Here is a 23,987-nt window from a genome sequence, read left to right as displayed (position 1 = left end):
CGACTTAGCACCAATTCAGTTTCTAGCCTGAAATATGGTGAAATGTCCTAAGTTTTTACATTACAAATTGTTATCAAAAATATTTTAAACATATACCCAATATGGGATAATCCAGCTTTATACCTTTTCTCAAAAATAAAAATGAAAAATTACTATAGTTAAGAAATAGACTGTTACTATGAAACAGAAGTAAACACTCTAAATCAAATATGAAAAAGAATAAAACTGGACTTTTCTTCTATTCCTTTCATGGGTGGTGTGAGGAAGAGGGGGTTCCTCCAAGACTCTACCTTCTCCAGTTCCAAAATCTGCTGCTTCTGTTCTTCATCCAGACTCTGAGTTTTGCTTTGCAGAAAAGCTCTTTCTTCTTCAAGCTGAGATAATCTTTCATTGGCCCTTGATTTTTCTGATTCCAGATCTTTAATTGTAACCTCCTGGGTCATTTGAGTTGCTTGAAGCATTCCAATATGACCTAACATCCCAAAAGAAAGCCCCAAATTCAAATCTGTTGCCTTGTGGTACAAAATAGTTTATAGTTAATGACACAATGTACTTAATACTTAAGTAAAACAAATGGTCTGCATGTACAAATAGTTCTTTGGTTTCAATAGAAATATTGGCCTTGGGAATACTTATTATTCATGTACTTATTACAGTACGTATTACATCATTGATGCTGCTCCCTGCACCCAGGACCATTCCAATCATTTCTGAAGATTTCAAGCTATTTTAAGTTGAAGTAGAAACAACTCCTCAGGGTACATATAAAAGTCTTGGGAGTAAAACAAAGTAAGAGAAGATGCACTGAGCAGCACTGTGGCACTAAAATGAGTAACTTATTCTTTTCCAATCTTTTTTTTTCCAAATTCTAACATAAAAAGGAAGAAATTTGCATGCAGCAACTAAAGATGGCAGGCAGCAGTTTGGTTGAAACTAAATTTGTTTTAGACGACAGACCTGATAAAGAACTAAGGCAGAGTAAGAGACAGATAAGAAGAGCAAGGTTATAAAAAACTGAAATAAATGACAACAGCCAAAAAAAAAAGGTGGGGGGGGGGACAGGGGGAGGATATAAGCAGAGCTAGAGAGGTGAAAAGTGAACACGAGAAAAATTTCTCAAGGCAAGTATTAGAACAGAGGCTCTCAAAGTGCCCTGGACCAACAACACAGGCAGTATCTGGGACCACCAGTCAGAAGTGAAGCCCACCCCAGACCTACTCATCAGAAACTCTGGGGTTAGGGCCCAGCACCTGTGGTTGTACGAGCTGTCCAGGTGATTCTCATATACATAAAAGTTCAAAAGTTGCTACTTCAGGGGCAAGGTAATTTGGGATTCACTGATGAGCCCATCGATCAGATGACATCCTCACAGAACTTCTTCAGAGGCCTCCCTGGGCTCACCAAGATGTCACTTCAGACTGAGATGGGTCACCGCCCTCCTCTGGGCACGTGAGTCATGTCAGGTGGGGCAGCCTAGCTTCAGTGTATGCAATGAGCCTTATTAATAAACCAAATGAAATGAGGCTGCTATAACTGAAATACAGTTCTACTAATTTAAGCACTTTAAAATATTTATGTTTTTAAAGGATAAAGAAGCCTCTTAGAGTGTTTTTCTTTAGTGACTGCCTTATTGGCGCTAAAACCTATAACTCTTGGGACTTCTCTAACAGCCCAGTGGTTGACTTTGTCTTCCAATTCAGGGGGTACAGGTTCAATCCCTGGTCAGGGAACTATGATCCCACATGCCTCATGGCCAAAAAACCAAAACATACAATATAAATTATACTATAAATTCAATAAATTCAAAAATTCAATAAAGACTTAAAAAAAATAAAAACCTATAAATCTTAACTTTTTATAGCAATACATTCCTAAAAGTTATCATTTGCTTCTCTTATGATTAATCAATAACAGAACCCTTTAACATATTTAGAACCTAAAGAATTTTAAAATATGAGAAAATAAAAAAGGCTAGTTTTGTCTTGAATTAACATTTAAGTGTTGGTTTTAGCTGAGGAATACACTAAGAACTGTGGTCGGACATACTAGCTTTGAGGACAAGATCTGAGGCTTGCTGTTGTAAATGTTCTCTGGCTGCTGCCAGCTCACTTTCCACCTCCTTGTGCCTGCTTAATAAGGCCATTTCTCCCTCCTTGGCATCATCAAGCTGTTTTTGAAGAACCTAAGAAAGATCAAATAGCCATTATCAATACGTAAGAATGATACTAAGCTAAATAATTCATGTACACTTCCAGCAGCAACTATATCCTATTCAAAAGTCAAACTTAACAATACCTAGAGTTTTCTATCTGTATTAGTGACACATATCTTGTGATCTTCATGTTGGCTATGAAACCCTTTCCAACATATTTAAGTGCTCCACAGATATTAAAAACACACCTATGAAATTTTCTATGCCAATAAAACTAAGAGACTTTCCATAGAGACTCTGGCTTTTTTCTTTCAGAAATAGTTCCATACCCCTATTTAATTCAGGTTTATAAAGCAATGTTAATTTTTTGTTCAGTGTCTGGATATCAAAGAACATACAGACCATCATTCATGAAGGGAAAGAAAAAACACAACTAAAGACCAATATTTTAAACTTCCCAAATCACTGGAAAAATATTATTATTTAAATAAAATCTTCCTGTAAACAATCAACAAGGTTTTAAGCTTGTCTTTTTGGGCCTTTAATATCTGAAATTGTTATAGGAAATAACAGCTACAGGGTAATAAAGACTGTGTGTGTGTGTTAGTCACTCAGTCGTGTCCGACTCTTTGCGACCCCATGGACTGCAGCCCGCCAGGCTTCACTGTCTATGGAATTCTCTGGGCAAGAATACTGGAGCGGATTGACACTCCCTTCTCCAGGGGAACTTCCCAACCCAGGGACCGAACCCTGGTCTCCTGCATCGCAGGCAGATTCTTAACTGTTTGAGCTACAGAGAAGTCCTAGTAAAAATAAATAAAGTCCTCATAAAGATTACCCTTCCACTGATTTTCTCACAAAAGTAGAAAAAATGCCAAATGAAAAAAAAAAGTGGTCCAATCAAAAAGAAAAAGACAAAACTGGGGGAAAAAAAAAATCCACGTGTTGAATGTACTATTCTTTACTCACCTGAACATTGTTCTCTGCTGTAACCAGTGCTATTTGAAGCTTTTGGCATTTGTCACGGAGACTTCCGGCTTCATCCTGTACCATCTGTAACTCTGTCTTTAATTTTCCTATGGTTTTTCGCAAAATTGCTTCTTGTCCCTGAAACTCTTTTCTAAGATCTGCTTCCTTTTCTTTGCTAGCCTGGAGGCTTTCTGCTGTAAAAAGCTGTGACCTTTTCAAAGTATCCAGCTCATGTTCATAAAAGGACTGAGCTTTATGCAACTTGCTTTCATAATCCTCAATGAGCTTCTTCCGCTCGAGCCTGAGCTCCTCCAGGGTTTTATTTAAGGCCTCCACCTCCATCCTGTGCAGCTCCTCTGCTTTCTCCTGCCCCTTGTTGACTGAGACACTGTGATCCTGCTGACACTTCAGCAGCTCTTGGATCTCCCGTCTGTGAGCGGTTCTCAAATCTTCCAACGCCAACCGTTTGTCTTTTTCAAACTGTACCTGGAGTTGTCCAAAACTCCGTAATCTTTCCTCAAATTTCCTTCTGATCTCCTCAACCTCTCTAGACATGGTTACTATGCGCTGGACATGCTGGGCTTCTGCACAAAGCTGCATGTCCTCCACTCTGTGCTTGTAAGCCTCAAATTCTGTCAAAGCCTGCTGCTTCATTTTTATGTGATCTTCTAAGGACGCTTCTAAAACTTGAATCTTTCTCCTAAGGTCTAACTCCTCGGTTACTCTGCTTTTATACTGCAATATTTTCTCTCTTGTTTCTGCAAGAATTTGTTGGATTTCTTCTTCATGAGCATCCTTGAGGGCTTGAATTGCAGATTCGTGCTCATCATTTTTAGTGTTCAAAGCATATATTACCTGCATGGTTTTAAAGAAAAAGGAAGAAGAATCCAGTAAACCATATTATTTTCTAATTGTTCATTCATTCATTTGGGTTGATATTTTTTTCTGTGTACATAATATTAGCTATGATAAATATTAAATACTAAAACTTCATGTATTGTTTTTGTACTCACAGATTTACTTGGCAAATTTACTTAGCCCAATCTTAAACTCTGTATTTGAAGACTTTTTAATCAGAATTTTAAAGCATTCAAAATTAAGGATTTATTTTTTCCTAGAAATGAACAGTGAGGATGAAAGTGACAAAGAAGGCTACCTGGTCTATGAGAATGGAGTTTTCCTATGGCCCCATCCATCTTGGGTAACCCCACATGGCATGGCTCATAGTTTCATTAAGTTACACAAAGCTGTGATCCACCTGATCATTTTGGTTAGTTTTCTGTAACTGTGGTTTTCATCTGTCTGCACTCTGATGGATAAGGATAAGGGGCTTGCGCAAGCTTCCTGATGGGAGGGGCTGGCTCTGGGGAAAATTGCCCACCAGAGCAAGACCATACTCAGTAAATCTTTAACCCAATTTTCTGCTGATGGCTTTTTTCCCTCCCAGTAGTTTGACCTGAGGCCAAACTATGGTAGGGGTAATGGCCTCTACCCCTATGACCTCTTCCAAAAGGATTTATACCAGCACACCGAGCCTCCCAGGATTGCTGCTGTCAGTGGCAAGCCTGGCTGGCTGCAATCCATGGGGTCACAAAGAGTCAGACACGACTGAGAGACAACTGAGCACAGTGCATGAGGGGAAGCTTTAGGTCTTCCCAATGGTCTCTTTCAACCGCTTAAAGTCTGGTATATTTTAAATGTAGAAATTTCTTTTTCTAATTCCTGTATGCTCTGTTTTTAAATCTGATCCTTTTCACTTCTAAGTGGTCTCACAAAATTCAATTAGCACTTTTGTGTTCACCTATCAAATGCTGTGGTTTTATTCACTGCCTAACTTTCCTTCTGCTTCCAAGCAAGCCAAATTCCTAGAGCCAGAGTGTTCTGAGTATAGGTCTTTACATTTTCATCCTTGGGTTTTAATGATTCCATTGAGATTTCCTCACCTAATTCCAATGACAACATGTTCCCTTTATAGTAACACTCCCACTCTTTATGTTCTTTGATGGCTTTCATTACAGCACTGTGGTCCAACAGATATAGCCACAGCTGTTACTTAAGACTTAGAAATGTGCCTACCTTTTTATGAAGTAAAAAGACATAAACATAAAAACTATACACTCCAATAATCCAGAAGCTAAATATCAGTGTCCTGGAACTTTGTTCATTTTAATGTGATCTTACTCTGGATTTAGAAATGAAACCCAGCACCAAATACGTGTGCAATTATGCAGGGGCTTCCCTGGTGCCTCAGATGGCAAAGAATCTGCCTGCTATGCAGGAGACCCAGGTTCAATCCCTGGGTCGGGAAGATCCTCTGGAGAAGGGAATGGCAACCCACTCCAGTATTCTTGCCTGGAGGATTCCACGGACAGAGGAGCCTGGTGATTACAGTCCATAGGGTCGCAAAGAGTTAGACACGACTGAGAGACTAACACACATAAGGATAAAATACATACCAAGTTTCAAAGCTTAATACAAAATAAGAATGTAAAATTATGGTGCAGAAGTGGCCCTTTTTGTAGAGAACTTGTTTATGCAGCCTGAGGCAACTGAGAGCACCTGGCTCTCCACAGGTCCTGGGAATTTCAGATCCTGCTGCTAAATCTAGGCTGGCACCTGCTAGACCGGCAGCTACGCTGGCAGAAGGAAGAATTCACCCTGGAGTTAGCCCACGGCAAGGACTTCACTGTCTCTGCACAGGGCTCTGTCTTAGACAGTCCCCTGACCATACTTCTCTAGGTCTGCTATATCTGTTTTCTTACAGCATGAATGACATGTAATTACGCCAAAGGAAAACAGATTGAGAGATGGCCAGATACCTTCTGTCTGGCCACAACTACCCTTTGTCCTACAAGGACCATAGGAAGCTATGTGCACCGAAGGGAAATAAAAGCTTATTCACAGTATCTCTCTTTTTTGAATAAACCTAATTCCAAATTCCAAGTTATGTTCCTGATGAGCTAACACAGATCCCCATGGAAGACTCCTTTCATTTACACATTTAATCGTAAAGATAGCCTACAACCAAGAAAGCTGGGTGGTTTCCTATTCCCGTCCCTCAAGGTGATACCTGTCTACCACACAGATGCAAAAAAGACTGGAGGGGGCACTTTGGAAAAAGACACCAACTGGCCAGAGAGAAGTCCATCTGCCAGCGGGCCGAAATCAGAGCTGGTCTAGGTCACAGGCTGCAGACCGTCCCAGGGCATGTCTGCATGCATTCCCTCTTCATCTTACTAAGCATGTGGAAGAAAAGAGATCATCCAAAGAGGTGCCATTCTCCAAGAAAACAAGTCACACTGTCATCACTATGCTCCAGGCAATGATCTTGAAAAGGACCAGACTAAGGAATATAAGGAATATATAAGGAATCTGAAATAACTGGGGATTAAAAGGGAGAGGGCAGCAATATGTGAGCTTCCCCTTGTCAACTATTTATTGAAATACCCTTCTCTTTTTTTTCTAATTTAATTTCCCTCTGGTCTTTGAGAGTCAGCTCAAGTTCTAACCTCTTTTAATAAGTCTTCCAAGACCATGCCCATCCATGGGATTCTCTTTTTTTTCTTTATACCCAATGTCACCATTTCCTTACTACCACTTGTTCCTGACACTTGGTAAATGTTAGATGGGTTAGATTTGGGGGTCCCTGACCAGAAGGCTGGACAGCTGGGTAGCAATGTTAGAGAGCCCAGAAAAGTAGCTGAAAACTACAAAAGCTCAGGAGCACATAAAAATGTGAATAAAAAGGTGAAATTAAAGAGGATAGAGGTTACGAATTAAAGAATTAAAACAGAATTTAAGAAAAGTAAACAAGATATCTGATAAGTAATAGGGAAATATTATGGTGAAGCTTTCTACTTCATTTTATATTCTAATCCAGGGATCAGCAAACTAGAACCTGCAATCCAGATATGGCTGCTGCTTATGTTTTGTAAACAAAGTTTTATTGGAGCAAAGCTATGCCCATTCCGTCATGCATGCCTACAGCTGCTTTCCCACTGTAACGGTAGAGTTGAGCAGATGTGGAAAAGCCCTTATTACCAACTCTTCTTCTAAACTATACATAGCTACCTTACCAGTCAAAACTGGCAACTGAACAAAAATTTTTTAAATGATTTTGCACTAGCTTTGTTTACTCTCTACTAAACAGTCCAGACTTTGTACCATACATAGAGAATACCAATTATGTGCTTCTGAAAATATATTATACAAAATAAATATAGTATCATACTGAAGATACAAGATATATTTGTATCTTCCAGGAAAAGCTATGTTAAAATAAATTTCTAAAAATTTAAAAGTGAACAATAAAAAGATGCCAAGTACAATAACAATTAACAGTGTCAACAATAACAGTTGTACTTATGCCAAGTACAATTAGCAATGCTCTCATAAATAATTTAAAATATCTACTATTTAATTATATTATTTTAAATGAGTTAAGTACCTTAACTATACAGAGTGTTTTCCAATTGCTCACTTTTCTACACAATTACATTTACTAGGTAACTATTTATTAGTATGTTTCTCTGATTAAATGCTATTTCTCAGATAAAGGTAATATAGATGGTTCCATGTTCTTTGAACACATAGAAGATATATGACTTAAAGTAACAGAATGGACTCAAATTGAAATTTTGACCCTAGGTAAAATAATTTCTCCAAGCTTCAAGTTTCTCTGTTAAATGGGGATCATACTTATTCTACTAGTGACATTGTTATAAGGCCAACTTATCACTGACATTTTAAAACGATGTCATATAAAGCTGTTTTTAAAAAATATAAAGCACTATAAGATATGGAGGCTTCCTTATTAGTTATATCATTTATCTTTCAGAGAGAACGAGACCAATTTTAAAAGAAACTACAGTAAGTGATCATAATCATCCATAAAATTGGCTATCATTTTCCACACAGGAAAAGGAAATTCTCTAATGTCTCTTTTCATAAACTATTTTAAAAGACATTAAGAGCCATTTGCAATTTTTCTGGAACTATGAACATTCATGGAATGGGACAGTACAATCATTTCCGCAATTTCATGCAATTTCACAGTTCCATTTCATGCCAATAATGCATAATTTAACCATACATCACATGATGAATAAGCAATTTTGAGTAATTTTGTTTTTTCTATGAAGATTTTCAGATAATCGTGCCTGCAGATAAAATGAGAACAATTCTACATCCGAGTTTTTTAAATGCTACTCCAGCTCAACAGCTCAGTCATGTCCGACTCTTTGTTATCCCATGGACTGCAGCACGCCAGGCTTCCCTGTCTATCACCAACTCCCGAAGCTTACTCAAACTCTTGCCCACTGAGTCGGTGATGCCATCCAACCATGTCATCCTCTTCCTCGTCCCCTTCTCCTCCTGCCTTCAATCTTTCCCAGCATCAGGGTCTTTCCAAAGGAGTCAGTTCTTTGCATCAGGTGGCCAGAGTATTGGAGTTTCAGCTTCGGCATCAGTCGTTCCAATGAATATTGAGGACTGATTTCCTTTAGGATTGACTGGCTGGATCTCCATGCAGTATAAGGGACTCTCAAGAGTCTTCTCCAGCACCACAGTTCAAAAGCATCAATTCTTCAGGGCTCAGCTTTCTTTATGGTCCAACTCTCCCATCAATACATGACTACTGGAAAAACCATAGCTTTGATGAGATGGACCTTTGTTGGCAAAGTAATGTCTCTGCCTTTTAATATGCTGTCTAGGCTGGTCATAATTTTTCTTCCAAGGAGTAAGCGTCTTTTAATTTCATGGCTGCAATAACCATCTGCAGTGATTTCGGAGCCTAAAAGAATAAAATCTGACACTGTTTCCCCATCTATTTGCCATGAAGTGATGAGACAAGATGCCGTGATCTTAGTTTTCTGAATGTTGAATTTTAAACCAACTTTTCGTGCTACTTAAGTAAAAAACAAATCTCTAGTTAGGTAAAATGATACTTAGGTAAAAACAAATCGTGTCTGAACAGTTCTCACTGTTGACTGCTATGAACTGAACTGTGTCTCCTCTCCAACCCCACAAAAGCCATGTAGTGAAATCCCTCACCCCCAGTATGATGTTACATGGCGATAACGGGAGGTAATGAAATGCAGATGAGGTCATGAGGATGGGGTTCTCACAGTGGGACTCAGAGCCTTTATAAAAGACACAAGAACACTTGTTTCCTTGCTCTGACTCTGCTACATGAGGACACAGCAAGAAGGTCTACGGTATTTTGTTATGGCTGATGGAGAAAATACATTGGCAATATAAACATGTTCTCATTAACAGCTAACTCATTAGTAATAAAGTATGTTCACTGGAAAGTATATTACCTTAAAATATTTTAAGTGAACCTCAATTGCTGTATATTATAAAATAGGTTTAACACTGCTAAGGTGAGGGAATCACTGAATAAAGGATGATACATTCACACAATGTAATACCAGGAAACCACTGAAGAGCACATCTCATTTAGGAGGATATTTCAAAGAAAAAGCTTTGTGTATAAGGCAAATGCACGTGTTACTATATACAGTTAGAGCCAATCTTATACAGAGAAAACAATGAGTGTGCATGTGTGCAGATACATAGTTCAACTATTTTTAATATTTTTAAAGACTGGTTTATGGATTTATTTATTTTTGGCCATGCTGGGTGTTTGCTGCTGTGTGGTGCTTTCTCTAGCTGCTGAGAGCAGGGGGTGGGTGGGCTACTCTCCAGCTGCGGTTCTCGGGTTTCCCATTGCGGTGGCTTCTCCTGTTGCAGAGTTCAGGCTCTAGGGCGTGGGGGCTGCAGTAGCTGCGGTGCATGGGCTCAGTAGCTGTGGCTCAGGGGCTTAGTTGCTCAGTGGCATGTGGGATCATCCGGAAACAAGGATCAAACCCATATCCCCTCCAGGCAGATCCTCAACCACTGGGCCACCAGGGAATCCCCAGATACATATTTCTTATATAAGAAAGCTGTGGTATATATATACAATGGAATATTACTCAGCCATTAAAAAGAATACATTTGAATCAGTTCTAATGAGGTGAGCCAAACTGGAGCCTATTATACAGAGTGAAGTAAGTCAGAAAGAAAAACACCAATACAGTATACTAATGCATATATCGGAGAAGGCAATGGCACCCCACTCCAGTACTCTTGCCTGGAGAACCCCATGGACGGAGGGGCCTGGTGGGCTACAGTCCATAGGGTCGCTAGGAGTCAGACACGACTGAGCAACTTCACTTTCACTTCTCGCTTTCATACATTGGAGAAGGAAATGGCAACCCACTCCAGTGTTCTTGCCTGGAGAATCCCAGGGACGGGAGAGCCTGGTGGGCTGCCATCTATGGGGTCGCACAGAGTCGGACACGACTGAAGCGACTTAGCAGCAGCAGCAGCGCATATATATGGAATTTAGAAAGATGGTAACGATAACTCTATAGGTGAGACAGCAAAAGAGACACAGATGTCTAGAACAGTCTTTTGGACTCTGTGGGAGAAAGCGAGGGTGGGATGATCTGAGAGAATAGCATTGAAACATGTATATTATCATATGTGAAATAGATCGCCAGTCCAGGTTCGATGCATGAGACAGGGTGCTCAGGGCTGGTGCACTGGGATGACCCTGAGGGATGGGATGGGGAGGGGAGAGGGAGGGGGGGTCAGGATGGAGAACACATGTACACCCGTGGCGGATTCATGTCAATGTATGGCAAAAACCACCACAATACTGTAAAGTAATTAGCCTCCAATTAAAATAATTTAAAATAAAATGTTAAAAAAATAAAAAATAAAAGTAAGTAAATTAACCAAATTTTAACTGAGGATATTAAGTATGACTAAACCTTCTGTAATGAATGTATTTTACTATGATAATCAGAAAACAAACCATTATAAAAAGATTAACACTAACAGTGCTAAAAGAATGAATCAATACTCGAAATGCCTTAGCTGTAGATAAACGTAACAATGAAAATGAAAACAGAAAATTAAAGGAACATTAATTACCAACAGATACCCTTCAAATTTCCTTAAGAATCACTAACATAACACTGATTTATAAAAATTATCCTTAAACTTTTCCAAGAATATTGAACATGAATCCTTACAGCAATACTTATTAAAAAAAAAAAAAAACACAGATATTTTGAGGAAAATGTAAAAAACGCAATTACCTAAACAGCTCATTAGCAAATCTTTAATGGTCAATTCCTACTTTATTCATTCTTCCCTTCAACAAAAATTTCCTGCACACCTGCTACACGCCAAGACCTGTAGCCGGCACAGAAAGCACAGCGGTGGACTGGATACGTACGTGCAGTGTCTACTCTCCTGCAGCTTGGTGGAAACTGACCTTAAAGAAATATTAACCCAATGAGTCAAAGTGAAGTTTTGTTAAGTGTTACAAAGGAGGAGAAATAAAACATGGGTCTTTGCTGGGGTGCTAGACAGGGTGGCAATGTATGAGTTTTCCTTTATTCTGAGTAAAAAGCTTACCTTATATTAACCAGAATCTTTTAAAAAAATTTTATTGATGTACAGTTGATTTACAATGTTGTGTTAATTTCTGCTGTATAGCAAAGTAATTCAGTTATACACACACACACACTTAAGTGTGTGTGTATTCTTTTTCATATTCTTTTCCATTATGGCTTATCACAGGACATTTAACCAGAATCTTAGTCAAAATGTTAAGAACATTGTTGCCAGAACTTCTTTTAGTGTAAATGTTAAGGGGAAAGCTATAGCGACAGAAGGGTCACAAAGAGTTGGACAGGACTGAGTGACTAACACACACAGAGACAGAATAACAGGGTGCAGGGGCCTAGAAGCAACAGGCACATCGACGGGTAAGCACAGGGCTCCGCAAAGAGAAAGACGGGCGCTGGCATTAGGAGGGTTAGACACTGCCCACACTGCAGAGACACTCATGGCTGCAGAGCTGGACAAGATCCAGAGGGAGAAACTACCGAGAAAGAACAAAGGGGACCAGGGCTGGATCTTGGGTGGGGTTCAGGGGAGGCTGAGGACACGCAGACAGAGACAGCCTGCTGAGAGACGGGCTAGAGTGGAGGCTGGGCATCACAGTTCTAGGTGCAAGGCAGGGGCAGGGGGATCTGGTCAAAGGCTGCAAAAAAATCAAGAAAAAGGAAGACTTGAAGCCCCTGCATTCAGAATGTGTATCTCAGAAATAATCTTTGAGACAGCACATTCGGTAGAGTGGTCAGGGCAGAGCAAGTGGACAAGTGGAGAAAGTGGATGAGTGGACAGTGAGTGAACAGAGCCAATTTAGCTGGGAGAGGGAAAAGATGAAAACCTCCAAGAAATAGTTGATAAAAGAAACGAGATACAGATGGACGACTAGAATGATGGATTTGGAGGGAGTAGAGTCCAGTCAAGGGAGAGGTTCTTTTTTGTTTTTTAAAGAACTGAAAGTGTAACCTAGTGAAGTGAAGTGAAGTCGCTCAGTCCTGTCCGACTCTTTGGGACCCCATGGACTGTAGCCTACCAGGCTCCTCTGTCCACATGGGATTCTCCAGGCAATAGTCCTGGAGTGGATTGCCATTTCCTTCTCCAGGGGATCTTCCCAACCCAGGGATCGAACCCGGGTCTCTCGCACTGTAGACAGAGCTTTACCCTCTGAGCCACCAGGGAAGTCCAATGTAACCTAGGGAAGGGCTAATTACTGCACCAGAGTCATGGAGAAAGTTTGAGGCAAGGATTTCCTGACACAGGTGGAGAGACTGGCATTGATTGAAAAATAGGGAAAATGTCCTTCCAAGAGAGCAAGGGTAAAGACTGGGATCTGAGCTGGAATGGGAAGATGGGCAACTCCTGTCTGATGGCTGCATACTCCTCCGTAATAGATGGATGAGATCCTGTTTCTAGAATGCAGAAGCTGTCAGCAGCTCTTCTCCACGGACTGTAAATGATGCTCCTAACCTTGGTGAGCAGCTCATTCCATCTTCCCAGTATGTCTGCCTCAGGACAAAGTCAACCTCACAAGGACCATCAGCAGACCCCTGTCATCACTGCTTCTCCAGGTAACGTTTTTCCTTTTTTCTTGCTTATTCAGAAATTCTGGGTATTTGTTCACTTTCCTTTTCTGATCAATGCCAGAGTCACACAGACCAATAGAAGGAGAGAGAGGAGGGGAGAAAGAGAGAGAGAGAGAGAGAGAGAGCGAGAGAAAGGGAGGGAGCTCACCCTCAGAGTATATGAGCACTACACGAGGCACAAGAAACCTTACAAAGTAAAAAGGAGAAATCTCAGATTCTCCTTCCCGAGAAAAGCTGCTGAAGGCGTCTGCACTCTAGGAACAGGTTCTCATCTAAGTTTTTTTAAATGTCTGATACAATTAACCTATGACAAAGAATATAAAATGGGGAAAAGAGCGCCTCCTCAATAAATAGTGTTGGGAAAACCAGACAACTACATGCAAAAGAATCAAACCAGACCACTTTTTTACACCATATACGAAAATAAAATCAAAATGTACTGAAGACTTAAATGTAAGATCTGAAACCATAAAACTCCTAGAATAAAATGTAGGCAGTATGCTTCCTGAGAGCAGTTTTAGCAGTATTTTTTTGGCTATGTCTCTTCAGGAAAGGGAAATAAAAGTGAAAATAAACAGTTGGTACTACATCAAACTAAAAAGCTTTTGCCCAGTGACGGATACTCAACCAAAAAAAAAAAAAAAAAGGCAGACTACTGAATGGGAAAGATATTTTCAAACAATATATCTGATAAGGAGTTAATATCCAAAATGTACAGATAACTCATACAACTCAACATCAAACAGATAACCTGATTAAAACCGGGCAGAAGATCTGAATAGACATTCTTCCAAAGAAGACATATAGATGGCCATGAAAAGATGCTCAACATCACTAATCATCAGGATATGCAAATAAAAACCACAACGAGTTATCACCTCACATCTGTCAGAATGGCTATTATCAAAAGACAACAAGTAATAAGGACTGATGAGAATGTGGAGAAAAAGGAACCCCTGAGCACTACTGGTGCGAATGTAATCTGATGCAGTCACTACGCACCGATGCACAGTGAAAACTTTATGAAGGTTCCTTAAGGATTTAAAAATTGAACTACCATGCAATGCAACAATTTTACTTCTGAGTATTTTTCCAGGAAAAAAAAAACCAAAACACTAATTCAGAAAGATATATGGACTCTTATGTTCACTGCAGCTTTGTTTCCAACAGCCAAGTTATGGAAGCAACCTAAACACCCATCAATAGATGAACGGTAAAGAAGATGTGATATACATACATACCGTCCACACAAACACTATGGAGTGTTATCTATAAAAAAAGAAATCTTTAAAACAATTTTATTTTATATTGGAGTAAATCCCTTATGATTATACAGTGGAAGTGAGAAAGATTTAAGGGCCTAGATCTGATAGATAGAGTGCCTGATGAACTATGGAATGAGGTTGATGATGCTGTACAGGAGACAGGGATCAAGACCATCCCCATGGAAAAGAAATGCAAAAAAGCCAAATGGCTGTCTGGGGAGGCCTTACAAATAGCTGTGCAAAGAAGAGAAGTGAAAAGCAAAGGAGAAAAGGAAAGATATAAGCATCTGAATGCAGAGTTCCAAAAAATAGCAAGAAGAAATAAGAAACTCTTCCTCAGTGACCAATGCAAAGAAATAGAGGAAAACAACAGAATGGGAAAGACTAGAGATCTTTTCAAGAAAATCAGAGATACCAAGGGAACATTTCAGGCAAAGATAGGCTCGATAAAGGACAGAAATGGTATGGACCTAACAGAAGCAGAAGATATTAAGAGGTAGCAATACACAGAAGAACTGTACAAAAAAGATCTTCACGACCAAGATAATCACGATGGTGTGATCACTCACCTACAGCCAGATATCCTGGAATGTGAAGTCAAGTGGGCCTTAGAAAGCATCACTATGAACAAAGCTAGTGGAGGTGATGGAATTCCAGTTGAGTATTTCAAATCCTAAAAGATGATACTGTGAAAGTGCTGCACACAATATGCCAACAAATTTGGAAAACTCAGCAGTGGCCACAGGACTGAAAAGATCAGTTTTCATTCCAATCCCAAAGAAAGGCAATGCCAAAGAATGGTCAAACTACCACACAATTGCAGTCATCTCACATGCTAGTAAAGTAATGCTCAAAATTCTCCAAGCTAGGCTTCAGCAATACGTGAACCGTGAACTTCCAGATGTTCAAGCTGGATTTAGAAAAGGCAGAGGAACCAGAGATCAAATTCCCAACATCTGCTGGATCATGGAAAAAGGAAGAGAGTTCCAGAAAAACATCTATTTCTGCTTTATTGACTATGCCAAAGCCTTTGACTGTGTGGATCACAATAAACTGTGGAAAATTCTTTAAGAGATGGGAATACCAGACCACCTGACCTGCCTCTTGAGAAACCTGTATGCAGGTCAGGAAGCAACAGTTAGAACTGGACATGGAACAACAGACTGGTTCCAAATAGGAAAAGGAGTACGTCAAGTCTGTATATTGTCACCCTGCTTATTTAACTTCTATCCAGAGTACATCATGAGAAACGCTGGACTGGAAGAAACACAAGATGGAATTAAGATTGCCTGGAGAAATTTTAATAACCTCAGATATGCAGATGACACCACCCTTATAGCAGAAAGTGAAGAGCAGCTAAAAAGTGAAAGGAGAGTGAAAAAGTTGGCTTAAAGCTCAACATTCAGAAAACGAAGATCATGGCAATCATCTGGTCTCATCACTTCATGGCAAATAGATGGGGAAACAGTGGAAACAGTGTCAGACTTTATTTTGGGGGGCTCCAAAATCACTGCAGATGGTGACTGCAGCCATGAAATTAAAAGACACTTACTCCTTGGAAGGAAAGTTATGACCAACCTAGATAGCACATTAAAAAGGAGAGACATTACTTTGGTAACAAAGGTCCATCTAGTCAAGGCTATGGTTTTTCCAGTGGTCATGTATGGATGTGAGAGTTGGACTGTGAAGAAAGCTGAGTGCAGAAGAATTGATGCTTTTGAACTGCGGTGTTGGAGAAGACTCTTGAGAGTCCCTTGGACTGCAAGGAGATCCAACCAGTCCATTCTAAAGGAGATCAGTCCTGGGTGTTCATTGGAGGGACTGATGCTAAAGCTGAAACTCCAATATTTTGGCCACCTCATGCTAAGAGTTGACTCACTGGAAAAGACTCTGATGCTGGGAGGGATTGGGGGCAGGAGGAGAAGGGGATGACAGAGGATGAGATGGCTGGATGGCATCACCGACTCGATGGACATGAGTTTGGGTGGACTCCGGGAGCTGGTGATGGACAGGGAGGCCTGATTTGCTGCAATTCATGAGGTTACAAAGAGTCAGACATGACTAAGCAACTGAACTGAACCTGAACTGATAGTTGATTTACAATGATGTGTTAGTTGTGTACAGCAAAGTGATTCATTTATATGTTTCTATCCCTTTTCAAATTCTTTTCTCATTTAGGTTATTACAGAATATTGAGCTAAGCTCCTTGTGCTATGCAAGAGCTCCTTGTTGGTCATCTGTTTTAAATATAGCAGTGTGTACATGTCAGTCCCAAACTGCCAATCTATCCCTCTCGCCCTTAATCGTAAGTTCCTTCTCTATGTTTGCATTTCTCTTTGGTAAATAAGTTATTTAAAACTTATTTACAAAATGAAATCTTGCCATTGAGACAACATGGATGGACATAAAAGGATATCATACTAAGTAAATTAGTCAGACAAAGAGAAAAACCATTATAATTTCAATTATATGTAGAATCTAAAAAACAAAACAATGAACAAATAACAAAATAGCAGCAGACTCTCATAGAGAACCTAGTGATTGGCAGAGGGGAGATGACGGGGAAAGGAGTGAAACAGGTGAGGGAGATCAAGCGGGTTAACTTCCAGTTACAAAAGAAACGAGTCATGGGTATGAAATGTACAGCATGGGGAATACAGAAAATAATACTGTAATAACGTTGTATTATGTGAGATAGTAATAGAATCACTATGTTGTGTACCTGGAACTAATGCACTGTTGTAGGTCAGTTATGCTGCTGCTGCTGCTAAGTCACTTCAGTCGTGTCTGAGTCTGTGCGACCCCATAGACGGGGGCCCACTGTCTCTGGGATTCTCCAGGCAAGAACACTGGAGTGGGTTGCCATTTCCCTCTCCAATGCATGAAAGTGAAAAGCGAAAGTGAAGTCGCTCAGTCGTGCCTGACTCTTAGTGACCCCATGGACTGCAGCCTATCAGGCTCCTCCATCCATAGGATTTTCCAGGCATACACTTCAATTCAAAAAAAAAAGAGATCTTATACACTTTGAACAAAGGAAGAATATGTTCCCATAATTCTGTTTTTATTATTAAACTCTCAGATATAATTACCAAAAGGTTACTTCGTCCTTAAGATTCCAAAGTTAAATATCGAAAAGAGTTTCTCAAACTTCTCAAAAACAGTGGGTTATTGACCTCAGCCCCACAGGGTCTGTTCTAGAGCAAAGACAGAAACCAGACAGCGTTGTACCTCAGTTCACACTCAGTAGAACTCTCAGACCAGCCTTACAAGTAAATGTTTCACAAATTATTAAACATTACTGATGAGCTCTAAGTAGCTTATTTAGAGAATCTAATGTTTCTATAGAATGGATCACTGCTTGGTGTCTGAATATTATTAACATCCTTAAAGGCATGTCAATAAAATGTGTTTAAATGTGTTTTAGAGATGATGAAACTGCATAAATCCATCCATATTTTCTTACTTATTCTACTGAAGATCAATAATAGCATATATTTATGCTACCTAGATTTTAGGATTAATCACTGCAATGTAGGAAAATGAATTGAGCCCAAGAACTAGTCTCAAGCAGCTTCATGCTAGAAAATGAGGTGGACCAAAAGAAACAAATCAAATGAGAAGGTCTCAAATGACCAACCATTCATCCAAGAGAAAAAAAAGTAAGTAGCAAAACCCAGAGAACATCATTTAGTGTAAAATGAGGATCAGAAAGAAGTAACAATCCAAACTCATTCATCACCAAGCATGTTGCACACATGCACACACACACACCTTTCTTTTTTCTAAACTACCTGAAGATAAGCTCCAGGTACTTGTCACCCCTAAGGACTTTAGTATGTATTTCCTAAGATCAAAGACAACACTATTATACCCAAGAAGTTAAACCTAGTAGAATAATAACTAATACACAGACTGTATTCAAGTTTATCAAACTAATCCAATAGTATAAAATTAACAGCAGTTCTGCTCTATAAATGCAGATCTAATCAAGGATCCCACATTGAGACTCCAGTTTCCTTTAATCTGAACACTGACATTTTTGAAAAGACCAGGTTATCTTGCAGAAGAATTACGTTAAGTTCCTCTTTGTGGAAATTTTATGTTGTGTTTTCTCAATCCATCCTATTGATGACTAAAGTACTTACTACTACAGTATGAGAGCACATTTATCAGTCTGCGTGACAAATATTACTCTTCCCCCATCTTCTTCCAACCCACTCTTCCTCTTTTATGATGTCCTACTCATTTTAAAGATGTAAGAAAAAAATGACAAAACAAATTTAATTTTGTCCAAAAAGGTTTAGTCCCTGTGAAAACCTACCCTGCCTGTATCTGACACGCCCTCCACGTGGGCCGGCATACATCCTAAGAGCTGCCCCTGTGGGCCACTTGCCCAAAGACCAGGCTTGAACTGCTTATCACTTCGAAGGGACTTTTTAGAGAGGCTGTAAAGAAACAAGGCAACTGGTAAGCTAGGTATTTAAAGAGAAGGTTAACAGTATTTTGGAATATGATATGAGATGTAAACCTTTTAACCCATATTCTCACAAAATATTAAGCCACATATTCATCTGCCATTAATAACTATGGAACTGGATTACCAAGAAGATGCACTGAAGACCTGTAGTTCAAGGTTGGTGGAAGGGAAACAGATGCTACCCATATAGAGCAGTTAAATCCTGGCAACGAATTATTTAATTTTTTTCTTTTCTTGGTCCAGTTTCTTTTGTTGTAAGTTTAAAAAAAATAAAACAAAGGCTGTTCCCCATTCATTATGTAATCAAATTAATTCCAACAATAGACTTATGTCCAGATAAAACATTTACAAGGCAGTTAAAAAAAAAAAGCTTATTTAGATTTATTTAAGCCAAGGGTACTGTAAAGCCCTAATTTTAAAAGAGCTTTAAAATCCAATTGCTTCGGGAAAAACTACCTTTAAAGATATGCTTGCTCTCTATGCACTGCTATAACAACTGTTAGAAAATTCTTTTTTAAAATATAAAGTCTAATAACATGGAGGTATTTTCCTCCATGGCAATAGAGAATATATCTGTTTCCCCAAGAAGATTTAACTTGACTTTTGAAAAAGCAAACAGAAGTCTTATTAATATTGTAAGGCTTATTACTTAGAGTCCACACAATGAGATCTGTGCTATCGAATCTTATCCAAAAGAAAAAAAAAATCAAACAAACTTTGAATGCCTTACCATGTTCTCAGTACTTTTTTATACACATTATGATTTTTTTTTTAAAGGCAGAAATGTTCTTACTTAATCTTGCTTAAATAGAACTGCTTAACACATATGAAATAATGGCAGACAATTTTAGATAATATATGTAAAGTGTCAAGCTGTTGAGTAACAGAATACTGTATATATAGCACAAGAGGTTTTCAGTAGAGAAACTGGGCAAAGACTTCAGTAAATGGAAAGGCTAGAAAGGGCAACGGCGGGTAGAGAGAACTGTGAAGAAAGCAACCTGAGTTGTCTTCCTGCATAAGACAGGAATGGTTCTGGTGGGTGCCTGGTGTGGTCAGATCATCCTGAAGAGAAAGACGGGTTGGTGTCAGGGAAAGCCAGCTAGGGTCAAAAACATGCCCGGTAATGAGTTTTGTCCCTGTGATTTAACCGGGAAATGAGTCTAAGAATTTTAGGAGATTTAAAATCTATACATATCTTTCTGTTTTTATACTCAGAATGGGGCTGGACAATGATTTTAAAGACATCTCTTCTTCCCCCACTCCACATTTAAACACCTCATGAGTCCGGAAGAATTATACTGCCAAAACTTGGAAGCAACCAAGTTACCTTCAGTGGATGAATGGATAAATCAACTGTGGTACCTCCAGACAATGGGATATTATTCACCACTAAAAGGAAACGAGCTATCAAATGATGAGAGGACATGGATGACCTTTAAATGCATATTATTAAGTAAGAGAAACCACTCTGAAAAGGATATTTGTACATTTTGGATATTAACTACAAGGAAGGCGCAAGAACAAGTTTAAATTGAGTCCTTACAGAATGTGAGCAGTTCAAGCCAGAGAGACCAGAGGATAGACGGCAAATGCAAAAGTAGTAAATGATTTGCTGGAATACATTCTTATAACAAATCCCTGGCAGCGACTAAAGAACCTTTTGGAGAAAGTGAACCACTCAAAGGAAAACCTAGTCATAATGACATTTAGGGGTCTCATGGGCTTTTATGTAGGATATGGAAAGATGTAAAAAGAGCAGTGCTCTCAGTAACAACAAAAAATACCTAACAACCTACAAAATCATTAGCTTTCTTGAACCTATCAGAGAGCACAACTCCAATATATCCTCCCAGCTTTAACTCTAATACACAGGATACAAACTCTGGCTCACCTATGGCAGAGCACAGAAAAGATGAGGAGCTCAAACAACTGGGTAAGAAGAATGAGGCTAAAATTTATAACAATCTCTTAAAGGTAAAGCATGGGTTTTGCTAACCTACTCCACAATATTGCTGCCTCAGCACCCATATGTGTCGCTAAGTGGCCTGCAGGGCTTGGCTTGAACTGATATCACCCTCTCCATCGAGTGTGCACATCCTAGAAAACAGCCCACAGACTCATCAGTGAGTAAGTTCCCGATATGACCCCCCTGCAACTGCCCTTTGGATCATCAGTCTCCCTCACCTCCCAGGGTCTTCCCCTGGTGCCCCTTGGATAAAAACAGATTTCTGAGGCCACCCCAACCACCTCTCCCTCTTTTTGGTTTGAACTGACCAATCTGACCCTAGCCTGGGAATACCAAAATACTCCTCCAGAATCCACCCCGATCTCTGCCTACACCCTGTCTTGACCGCCCTCTTTGGCCTCTTAAGGTGTGCTGTGTACCTCCTCCACGACCTGTAATAAACTCGATTTCAATTCTCTTGTGGTCTTTTACTCAACCATCCATCACCCCAGGGCTCTACTTAACAAATGTTAATTTAGCAAAGTTACAGCAGTGGGCAAGGGTGAGACACAAAACCCAAAATGCCACAGACACAGAGGGGACTGTGCCTGCTCACAGTGCCCGCCACCACCCCGCCATGTCAACCCTTGACCAGCCCTTACATCCTCCAAGTCACCCGTTCCCTTCCTAACTTAAGCCAGATCCAAGGATTTAATATTCATTATCTGTTTTGGGTATAGCAACTATACTATATATTTCCTCACTTGCCCCTTTTACACTTAAATATGCTATTTAAAGGGCTTCCCTGGCGACTCAACAGTACAGAATCCCCCTGCAATGCAGGAGCCGCAGCAGACATGAGTTCGATCCCTGGGTCAGGAAGACCCCCCGGAGGAGGAAGTGACAACCCACTCTAGTATTCCTTCCTGAAAAATCCCATGGACAGAGGAGCCTGGCGGGCTACAGCCCATGGGGTCACAAAAGAGTCGGACACGACTGAGTGACTTAACAGCAGCAGCATGCTATTTAGAGTGAAAAATACAAACTCTGTCACCTAAGAGTTCTTCCTTCTCTTTTCCCCACCGCCCACATGCAGCCACGATTAGCTCTATCAGTTATACTTCCAAAATATACCATGGATCTCTGCACTGTTCTCCATCTCCAGTGCAAACACCCCGGTGCAGGCCACCCTCACCTCTGGCTCTAGAGCAAGGATCACTACAGTGGTTTACTCAATGACCTCCCTGCTCCCAGTTACACCATGCTACAATCCATTCCTCACTAACTGCCAAATGGTCCTCTCAAAATATAAATCTGCTATTTGTATTTCAGTAACTAGTAATTAACCCTTGCTTTCAACCTCAGCATCCTTTTCTTTGGCCTTCAAAGTTGCACTTGATCTGGTCCCCACTTCTGACCGAAGCCTAAAGCCACTTTCACCAAAGCAATCAACAAACATATCCTCAGAGACAGGTCAGGAAGCAGCAGCAGCTTAGAGACCAGCAGGCTGTGCTAAGAGAGGCCTAGAGCAAAATTCACGGGGCATCTGCATTTCTATATACTGAGTTTTCTTAAAGGAAGTACCCCAATAGAATGAAATCAATCAAAGGTCAAGGTACCAACACACTTTCATGGAATTCAATAAACATGTCTGTCTTTGTAGGTATCAGAGAACTCGTGAAGGGTTTTAAACAGAGAAACAACCTGATTTGACTTGTATTTTAGAAATTAAAATGCTGACAGCATTGCGGAGGATATATCAGATAAGAGGAGACTGAAGAACAGTCAAAATGAATCAAAATAACTCAGGAAACAGCCTGAGGTTTCTAACACGAACCTTGGAGCAGAGGGATGAGACCTGACTTAAGAGCTATTTAGGAAGTCATACAAAGCATGAGAGGCGTCCCTGGTGGCTCAGACAGAAAAGAATCCTCCTGCAATGCAGGATACTGGGGTTCGATCTCTGGGTCGGGAAGATCCGCTGGAGAAGGGAATGGCGACCCACTCCAGTATTCTTGCCTGGAGAATTCCATGGACAGAGGAGCCTGGGATCACAAAGAGTCAGACATGACTGAGCAAATAACACACACACACACACACACGCACGCACGTACACGCACGCACACACACGCACACACACACGCACGTGCGCACACACACACACACACACACGTGGTTGATTCAAAGTGGGAGGAGAGATACCCTCTCCCAGGTGTTCAGTCTGTCAAGGAGGTTATGCACCTCTACAAATCGTATTCTATCTTCAGTCAGGGCTCATATGAGTCACAGGGTGAACCTGTAAACAGCACCTACTAGCTGAGGTTACTCACATGCTGCCCACCCCCAAAAGTGATCTCCTGTTTCATACAGACCTGGGCTGGAATGGGGTACAACTCAGGGACCTGTAACTCCAGGTCCACAGTTCTGAGCTCTCATCTTGGCAGTAGAACAGGCACTTCTAAAAATACATCACCCCAAATTTCTCCAGCCTTCCCTAAGGCTAACCATGCTTAATCATTTCAACCCAACAACCAAAAGGAGATTACAATCCCATTATAACTTTTTTTCAGTAATAACTTTTGATCACTATGGGAGTCATTCTCAATTTGATGCAGGGGTAAGACGTGTCCTTTAAAAAACTACACACTCGTTCCCCTCCCCTTTCGGGTGGCTATCCACACATCCACCAAGGGGAGCAACTGACTGGAAAAAAGACTGAGAACCAGCTACTGCTTTCCTAAATGCAAAGATAAGGGCCTATAAAGTTAATTCAGTAATTAGAAAGAAGAAATACTATGCCAACTTATTCTATAAGAATAAGAATTCTAAAACAAAACAGCATCCCAAACTGAATTCTAAGGGAAGCTACTCTGTGTTTTTGCAATATTTTTTTCTGGTGCCTTTTATGGCGATAAACATTTTCAGGTCTCAATTTACTTCTCAGCAGGAACTACATATAGTTTAATGAAACGAATATTATGATACTCTTCCTACTGAGAAAACCTCAGTGCCATTCTGAAAGGATCTAAAGAAAGGTAATGAAATTCTCGAAAAGAACTTTAAAGTTGTCAACATTCAAATTCTTCAGAGAAAAAAGTCATATTAATGACCAACCCCCCCCACCAACATATTGTTTCCATAA

At 40.1% G+C, this 23,987-nt stretch overlaps 1 protein-coding gene across 10 annotated transcripts in view; it reads right to left on the bottom strand.

The window, feature by feature from the left end:
* FAM184A (family with sequence similarity 184 member A) overlaps positions 1 to 23,987 on the bottom strand; it is a 123,927-nt gene that overhangs the window by 66,736 nt on the left and 33,204 nt on the right. For 8 of the 10 annotated variants that reach the window (XR_005720770.1, XR_005720769.1, XM_040238404.1 and 5 more), the window contains exons 2-4: positions 3,122 to 3,976; positions 2,047 to 2,182; positions 291 to 472 (exon numbers count right to left, since the gene is read on the bottom strand). Coding sequence is in view for 8 of the 10 variants with exons in the window: in XM_040238404.1 (XP_040094338.1) it covers positions 291 to 472; positions 2,047 to 2,182; positions 3,122 to 3,976 (1,173 nt within the window). In the remaining 2 variants the exon portion in view is untranslated. The remainder of the gene's footprint in view (positions 1 to 290; positions 473 to 2,046; positions 2,183 to 3,121; positions 3,977 to 23,987) is intronic. The other 2 variants (XM_040238410.1, XM_040238409.1) reach the window with 1 other exon arrangement.

The sequence above is a fragment of the Oryx dammah genome, unplaced genomic scaffold (genome assembly GCF_014754425.2).
Source record: "Oryx dammah isolate SB20612 unplaced genomic scaffold, SCBI_Odam_1.1 HiC_scaffold_4, whole genome shotgun sequence".
In the NCBI taxonomy this organism is placed as follows: domain Eukaryota; kingdom Metazoa; phylum Chordata; class Mammalia; order Artiodactyla; family Bovidae; genus Oryx; species Oryx dammah.
Note: the sequence above shows the minus strand (reverse complement) of the source record. Positions and strands in the feature narration are given on the sequence as shown.